This window comes from Gallus gallus, chromosome 2 (assembly GCF_016699485.2).
Source record: "Gallus gallus isolate bGalGal1 chromosome 2, bGalGal1.mat.broiler.GRCg7b, whole genome shotgun sequence".
Taxonomy (NCBI): domain Eukaryota; kingdom Metazoa; phylum Chordata; class Aves; order Galliformes; family Phasianidae; genus Gallus; species Gallus gallus.
Window position 1 is genome coordinate 42835493 of NC_052533.1, and position 8388 is coordinate 42843880.

An 8388-nucleotide genomic window follows, 5' to 3' on the forward strand; every position below is an offset into this window, starting at 1 on the left:
TGTCAGAAATTACATGCTTTTTAAATGGAAAAAAAATAACTTCCACTGAGAAACAGCTCCACAGAAATATTATTTTCATATATTTTGAGTGTTCAACTAAGATTTCACCTATGTCACCTCAGAACGTGATGAAAGTATTTTCTTGTTCTTTCTAGGACTTCCTTTCATCACCATCCGGTGGCTAGCACTTATATGGTTTATTATTTACCAACACCAAGTTTAACATAAAAATATATTGCTGTGAAAGACAAAAGACATGTCTGATTAAAAAAACTAAACTTTTTTTTAGTAGAGTTCTGCATTGTTGCCATTAGAGGGCAATGTAGCAGCTTATTACAACACCGCAAAACATTGCAACAGCCAAATGGGTCATCGTCCTCAAACCAAAGGATGCTCTGTGAATTTACAGGAAATGCTGGTGGTTATTTGAACCATCTGAGGCCACCTGCATGGTATCCTAGCATTACCTGATGATTTATTAAATATTCCCATATAGGCTGTTTGTATATTCTTTGACCTTTATTTCATGGCTCCATTTTAACAAATTGACTCATTTTGTCTGGTTGTTCAATTATTCCTGTAACTGTAACTCTTGTGACAGCAACACTTTATTCCTCACAGATGAGCCCAGACACAGATCACAGATATGAAATTCACACCTTTAGTGCAGCAAGTCTACATTTAATGTTGCTCACATGGGACAATTACTCTGTTGATTTCAGAACCAAATCCTAGGTTTATGAAATGACGTACAGAAATATGGGTTTAAACATACGTAGCTTAACTAACAAAAACCCCCAACAAATAAATTAAATGGAGGTAGAAATCTAGTACAGAAATCTGCACAAATGCTTTTATTTCAATGTAAAACAGACCTGGCTACACAAAACTGTTACTTTGACAGCTGGATGTTGCATATGTCTATTTCATCATCAACTGCTGGAAAGTTTCTTCTTGTTCATGCACAACAGCATACTTCAAACAGTTACTGGAGAGAAAGCAGTCTCTGTAACTTAAATGATATTATAAACAATAAATTCACACTGTCACTAGAAGTGAATCAGTGTGAAGCAGAAGTGTTTGCAGAAGGCTTTAGTTTAACTGAATGAGTGCTGCCAGTACAAAAAGAATAACTGGCTAAATCACTTGGTATGTAGTATGTACCCAGGCACTCCTCTGGGCAATGAATAAATAAATAGTCAATCCCCTAAGAGCCTCATATTCAGTAACAAAATCTAAAAAAATGCAACACTTCCTGTCATCATTACTATGCAGTTCTGTTCCACTAATTCCTCTTTGGGGAAAAAAAGGAAAAAATACTAGTATATTTACTCTTATCTCACGAAATCAGGCAGCCAAACCTGACATTTGAACAGCATTCTTGATGTGACCTTCTCAAAGCACTCAAACTCCATGTACACAAAGATACTTTACATGGACATCAAGAATACTAAAACAGAAATGTCAATAATTAAAGCAAAATACACCTTAATAGATTCATTCACCAGCATGAAGCTCATTATCTCCCACAACTTGTCAGGAAGACATGCATCATCTACTAGACACCTTCCATTTATCTGTGCAATAATTGAACAATGTATGGAAAGTGCCAAGATTTGCTGCCATCATACTGTCCTACAGAATGGCTCTTAAAATATTCAAGAAACAGTAATGGACATCCATTCAGCCACGGTAGGTGGCAAACTAATTTGACAGGTGTATGTAAAATGCTTTTGGACAGCTTAGTCAGCCTCTGTGCAGGTTGTTTTAATGCTGGTGAGACAACACCCCAAGGCAATATCAGCCATACTAATATAGACAGACTATGAAGCAGATAAATGGCTAAATAACTACATCTATCTCCCCACACTGTCCATACTGCATACACTAATACACAGAACATGAAAAATCTCTTTTTATCAATTATGCATTTTGTCAAAGTAATACACAGCAGAAGCTTGCTCTTACTCCACCTCACTTTGGCTGTATGCACAACAGAGCAGCAAGACTTACCGGAGCTCTAAAAGAAACGAATTAAGGTGTCAATTAAGGTGTCACTCTTGGCAGATGGAAGTTACATCATACTATCCCCTCTCCTCCCAGTGGAAAAGAACCACCTGTCTACACACCAGAATACCCAGTGTATTAATGGGGAGGACAGGCTCAGAACAACTTATTATGGTCTCAGAGTTGCGGTAGGTTGTCACTCTTGATAGCATCCTCCTCTAACAACCATCTTTAGCTCCTCAGCTGAACACTTCCACTATACCCTGGCTCATAAAGCCCTTTCATCCTGCACTTACGCAAGCAGTGTCTACACATACTGCTTTTGTAGATCTCCTGGCATAGGAACAACCAAATGCCAGAGTTTTGGAGCAACTCCTAGTCCACCCTTTGTTTTCCCCAGGCCATATAGCAGACAAAAAAAAAAAAATCAGGTCACTGCACAGGTTTAAACTGACTTTTGCAATGGAGATGCAGTTAAGCTAGAAGCATCAGTGGATCTGGCCTGTTTCTCCCCTTCTATCCAGTAAGACAGGCTTGTCCACCAGGCAGCTCTGTATCTGGACCCCTTACCTCTGAGTGTTGTGAGGATCTGTGTATCTCAGGTAATACCAAGCAGAATCCACAAATGTATCCATGGTATCAATTTCTCGCCTAGCTTCTGCCTTACATCTGAACAAGAGAGAAAGACGGCAGCTATTGTTAAAAAAGCATCAACCTCGTCAAAAGAATAAACACGTATGGAATGGTCATGAAGAAATTCAATTTTAAAACTGAAAGAGTCTGAACAGTTTGAAGAGTGACACGTTCACAAAAACTTCAATGTAAGGAACAGGCGCACACTCTCCTTCCCCTTCCCTCCCAAACAAAACAAAATGCAAAACAAAAGGCTGAGCAGCTGTAAGATGAAGCAACGTCAGACTGTACAGCACATGAAAGTCTTCTCAGTCACATATTCCTGTAATCTTTTAAGAAATGTTATTTAAAAAAAGCAAGTCTTATAGCATAGACTTGAATATTTTGCCATAGAGTTAATAAATGGGTACTGAATACATGTCCCACTCATTAGGCACCAGCAGACAAACCATTTTAAAAACAACCAGCAGAAGGAGCAGGTGGTTACCCCTCACTCGTTGTCTTTACAAATTGGTTTTTTCAGATTCCATTGTTAATCTCCAGGAAAAAAATAAAAGAACTTAATTCAATTTCAACTTTCACTGAGCTGCATCAAATCTCTTCTAGAACGCGTAGCACAATTTAAATTCATAATAATAATATATACTAGTTTTTTTCCCCCAAGGAGTTACACTGGCAGCAACGAGAAGTAGTTCTAAAAGATATTCTAGAAGCTCAGGTAATTTTCCTACAATTTCTCCCAAACAAATAATTTGTTTGTAGGAGTCGATAATCATCAATCATCACCTTTAATGAATTTTCATTTGTTGCAAATGATTTCTCTTTACAGCTTTGAATGCTAAAAGAATGAGATTCCTCTAAAACCAAATTTTGCAGCCTATGGCAAACTTGTATGCAATACGCATAATAATACCGCTGGCTGTATGAAACAAAGGTATACAACTTATAAATGCATGTAAATTTAAATGTGCATATACATGGAATGGATATGCATAATAGATGAGCTGTTTCTATTTCATTTTTCCAGCCGCATCTTTAGTCAAAACCATCAAGCTTTCTGTTTTTGCAGCAACTCCTATCTGCCTTTCTGCCTGATACTTGAGCTTTGCTTGTCAGGGCAAGTTGATGAGACTACCACCCTTCAGTATTTCCCTTCTCTCTTTCTCTGCCTCACATCCATCTCTATCAGTACGATTTTCTTTCAACAGGAATAACGCAGCGAAATAATTTTACTTTTTAATACAGAATAGCCCTTTTATTAAATTGTACATATGAGCAGGGACTTCTTCAACATAAAACTGGAAACAGCAGGGCTTGTCAGTCAAAAATCAAGAATACTTTATAGTAATCGAATCACAATTGTATCTGCCTCATGCCTCTGCTGTCTCTGCTGTTGCTCGTACTATAAATGGACATGTCTCATCAACACTGAAGGAGCATGGGCATCTTTCAGAATTTACACAACAGGCACAATACTGTAATCTGATTAGATGATCTTCAGACAACTAACACAATTACCTGAACTTGTATAGCAATGAATAACTTAGACATCTCTTTCCATTCGTGATTGCTTACATTACTGTAACTCAAACGTGAGTACTCACAGACTCATATCTTTCCATCTCACTTTCCTTATTAATTTGAGATATTAAATGCAATTAATGAGAAAAGATCTTATTACTGGAGAGAAGGACTAAAGAAAGGGATGACATAACATCTCAGAGCAAGGGAAAACAGGAGGTATGGAAGACCGTGCACACAAAGGCAATAGATCAAAGGATCTGAAACCGTAGCAGACACACATGGATGATTGATACTAAAGACAGCTGTCAGTTATGTAAAAATACAAAGCCAAATAAAAGTCAGAATTAAAAAAAAGTTAATTTCAGTAAACCACTGCATTCTAAGCTGAGAAACTGATCCTCTACATCATGATTTCCCACTAAACAAATGCCCTTGATTACCTACCTGAAGGTAGGGTGGCCACAATAATTATACAGAAACAAAGATTTGCTAAACATCAAAACGACATTGTTGCAAAGTTAACAATAAAATAATACCTGAATTAAGCACAGAAAGAAGCCAGGAGTGTAGACAGTAGCTTTTAATTACATCAGGAAAAATATTTAGATAAAATTAGGGATTTTAGATCTGTGCGTTCCTGGGGACTTGACTAAACCTGACGATCTTATTTAGTAAGGCTTCCCTGCAAGAGTCACACTTCAAAGTAGGTTACTATATGAAATGTAAAGAGGCGTATCTGAGAAGGAATATTCTGTGCAGAAACATGAAAATAAATGCATGTTTGACTTAAAATACACATTAACAACAAAGGTCAAAATACACGTTTCCAGAGAACCATATAACTGCTTTGCCTAAGCTACATAGTTAGAAGTGAAAACTACATCAACATTCTACCCTACAAATGTTAAAGTGAGATGCTGTGGAATGATGCATTATCAGTGAGAGCCCTACGGCCATTTATGTCTGGTCCTCTTGCCTGGCGGACTGACAACATATTTTCCATTTGGTCAGTCTGTTAGCAGTAACATTGCATTACATCGCTGATGATAAACTTCTCTGGGATAACTCAGGTTCTAAAAGTTCCTTCTGCAGAACATATAGACACATCTCAGAGGAGACAGAATTTAAGCAGTCCTCAAGATCAGTCATCTGATTTTCATGACATATTTCTTGCCACTTAATTTGACCTGTTTCATTTCCTTAACAGTTGGGCTATTACAAATTAGTATTACAACATAGTCAAGATGCACGCACTTTGTACCCCCTTCAATCTCAATTACACGCTGTCATCTGTAATGTACAGTGAATGTGATCCTCTGTGGTAAAGAATTATATAGCTGATAAGGTATATTATCATTAAGAAAATGAATATGATGTTAGTTTCCTCACCAAAAGAAAATAAGTAAAAACCACAAGCTGTATACAAGCTCTGCTGGTAAAAGATAATGGAAATTCTTGCAGTAAATGAAGTGAGAAATACTGTTAAGAAACGGAGGGCACAGACAAAATAATTGTTTTCCCTGTTTTCTTTCTTCCAAATAAGAAGAGCAAAGTTTGCTTCAGCTTGTTTATAAAGCAGTACCAGTGAGTGTCTGTTGCAAATACAGAATTTTACAGAGTATGTAAGAAGAAAAAACAACAACACTGGGTCAGATAAAATATCCTTCTGGAATGGTATTCTGTGTCAGAGTGCTAAGATGTCAACACTTACACAAAGAGCACATAAAACATGCAAGTACAAAGTGATCTCACCCAGTCTGCAGTACGTGCAGCATTCTCTCACCTTGGACAAGCACAGTTCACCCATTCTGGAACAGTTTCTAAAGGTGAGGCTCCCTTCCCTGTAAAAGTGGTTACATTGGGCAGCACCACAGGTAAGTCTTCATAAGGCACCGGAACAGTGCCACATGTTCGGCAGTGGATAACAGGAATAGGTGTTCCCCAGTACCGCTGTCGAGATATTAACCAGTCCCTTAATTTGTCACTCATCAGGTCTCCACCTATTCCTTTATTTTTGGCCTGCTGGGTAAGAGCTTTTAAAGCATCTTGTCGAGTCATGCCTGTGAACTGATTAGAAAAAAGAAACAGAAGAACATGGGAAAAAAATCATACACTCTATCAGTGAAAATGCAGTAGACAGAATGTCACAAAATAATTTCAGAAAAATAAAGTTTGAGCCTCACATGAATGCTCCCCTTCCAATTTCTTACTATCCTCCTACCCAAGAGACTATTCACATACCAGCTACCCTATTTAAAGTCTCTTGCTCTAATGGTAATGTTCTTGACAGTCTGAATAGAACAGTGCCAAGAAAGACCCCTTCAGCCTTTATTGGCAGATAATTATATTTACTGCTAATATTTTAATCAACTGCTTTATGTTGAAACTTGAAAGGTTCACCAACTCAAGGTCTTAGGAAATGTGAGTGGTAAACCATTTTTCCGCATTCATTTTGGGTTACTGTATTTCTTGCTTTCAAACGCATCCTAAGCATTTAGACCCTACCTTTTATCAAACTGTAGACACAAAGTTCACATTCTACCAAATGCATCTTTCCAACTTGGTCTACTGTATGGCACACCTGCCCATGGCAGGAGGGTTGGAACTGGATGGTCTTTAAGGTCCCTTCAAATTCTAACTATTCTGTGATTGTATGATTCCATGACTAAGTTCTTCTTAGAAATTTGATAGCATACATCTACCTCGAGCCTTAAAAAAAATAGAAGCCTCTTTAAACATGCAATACTTGGCACATTCAAGAGAACCGTTTACACTGATAATGTAAGTTGGGAAGAACTCCAAACTTGTATACTCACCTCCCCAGAATTAATGACTTTCTCCAAACCATTTGGCAGTTTTTCAATGACTTCAGTGAAAGAAATGTTCAAATTCTTTGCTACTGCAGCATCTTCTGCACTAGTACAAGGAATTCCTAGGGAAAAAAAATATCTGGAATTGACTAACAGGGATATCAATCATCAGTTTGAGGATAAAGCATTTTATCTCTATGAAACTCTCCCTTTAATGATTTATGTTTGCTCAAGAGTTTGAAAATGTAAGAACAGTAAAAATGTTTTTCTGTTCTTTAAGCAGTGAAATTCAAGCAGTAATCATTACAGACACATTTTCTCAGTAATTCAAATGTTAATCAATGTCCAATCTCTGAGCAGGCTGAAAATTCGATAGTTCGGATAAAGCCTAAAAATAAAGCAATACAATTTAGACAAATAATACATTTTAAATACAGTTATATTTACTAGATATAACAAGGATGTATTTAAATAACACAAACTTGAATTCAATTTGCTAATATGACAAACACTAAACAAACAGGTTAAACATTCCTCTTGCTTTAATAGTAAATGTCATCTCTTTCTTCTGTAATAGGGGATTAAAATTTACCAGAACTGAATTGTCTCTAATGTTATTATCTTTGAACCCATTAAGAAACACATGGTTTGTCTATAGTCTCAATAGAACAATTTGAATAACACCACATTTCTATTCAGAATATAGCTAGTGAGAGCACTTCCTATCGTCAAATGAAGTCCTAGAAGTCACTGTATTTAAAGCACTGATATTTAATCTCTTTTCACAGCTCATTATTCAGGTTGGCCACACATCTTGCATACTTGTTCCCCTAACTCACTTCTTTTTATTATAGTAATTCACCAGCATCACAAAATGATATATTATCTTTAAATATTTCTCACTCATATTGATTGATGAGGACATCTCTCCTCTGATTTTGCTGCAGGTATTTTAAAATATATATATTTTTCTACTTTGGAGGACTGTCTTTCAGAGTGAGTTAAGAAATGTCTTAACTTTATTATTTCAATGCTATTTCAGAATAAATCTGTTAGCATCAGGTGTGCTATTTCCACACTGAGATATATTATTCTGAATCTCTTTTCCCTTTGGTGATAATTCACTTAATATTTTGAACAACCCTTGCACAATTATTGTCATCTTTAAAAGTTTATTCCATCAATCCAGTGCAAACATCAGGTTGGTGAAAACTGTAATAACTCTCCAGATATTGCTAAACACATTAGAATTATTAACATACAAACTACTTGTTCCAAAACCAGTTTATCAAGCATCTTTCTTTAGGCAGTGAAATGTTTGCTATGGTAAATTTAGAAACATATAAACTCTGTTAACACCAATTTGGAAGCAGAAAACTCAAGAAAAATCAAGCAAAGCTCCCCTATGGCATGT

The 8388-nt window shown here is 36.6% G+C and overlaps 1 protein-coding gene across 3 annotated transcripts in view; it reads right to left on the reverse strand.

The window, feature by feature from the left end:
* Window positions 1-8388, reverse strand: part of LARS2 (leucyl-tRNA synthetase 2, mitochondrial) — an 87101-nt gene that overhangs the window by 33232 nt on the left and 45481 nt on the right. For all 3 annotated transcript variants that reach the window (XR_003073639.3, XM_025147499.3, XM_040696589.2), the window contains exons 11-13: window positions 6981-7096; window positions 5948-6231; window positions 2578-2676 (exon numbers count right to left, since the gene is read on the reverse strand). Coding sequence is in view for 2 of the 3 variants with exons in the window: in XM_025147499.3 (XP_025003267.2) it covers window positions 2578-2676; window positions 5948-6231; window positions 6981-7096 (499 nt within the window). In the remaining variant the exon portion in view is untranslated. The remainder of the gene's footprint in view (window positions 1-2577; window positions 2677-5947; window positions 6232-6980; window positions 7097-8388) is intronic.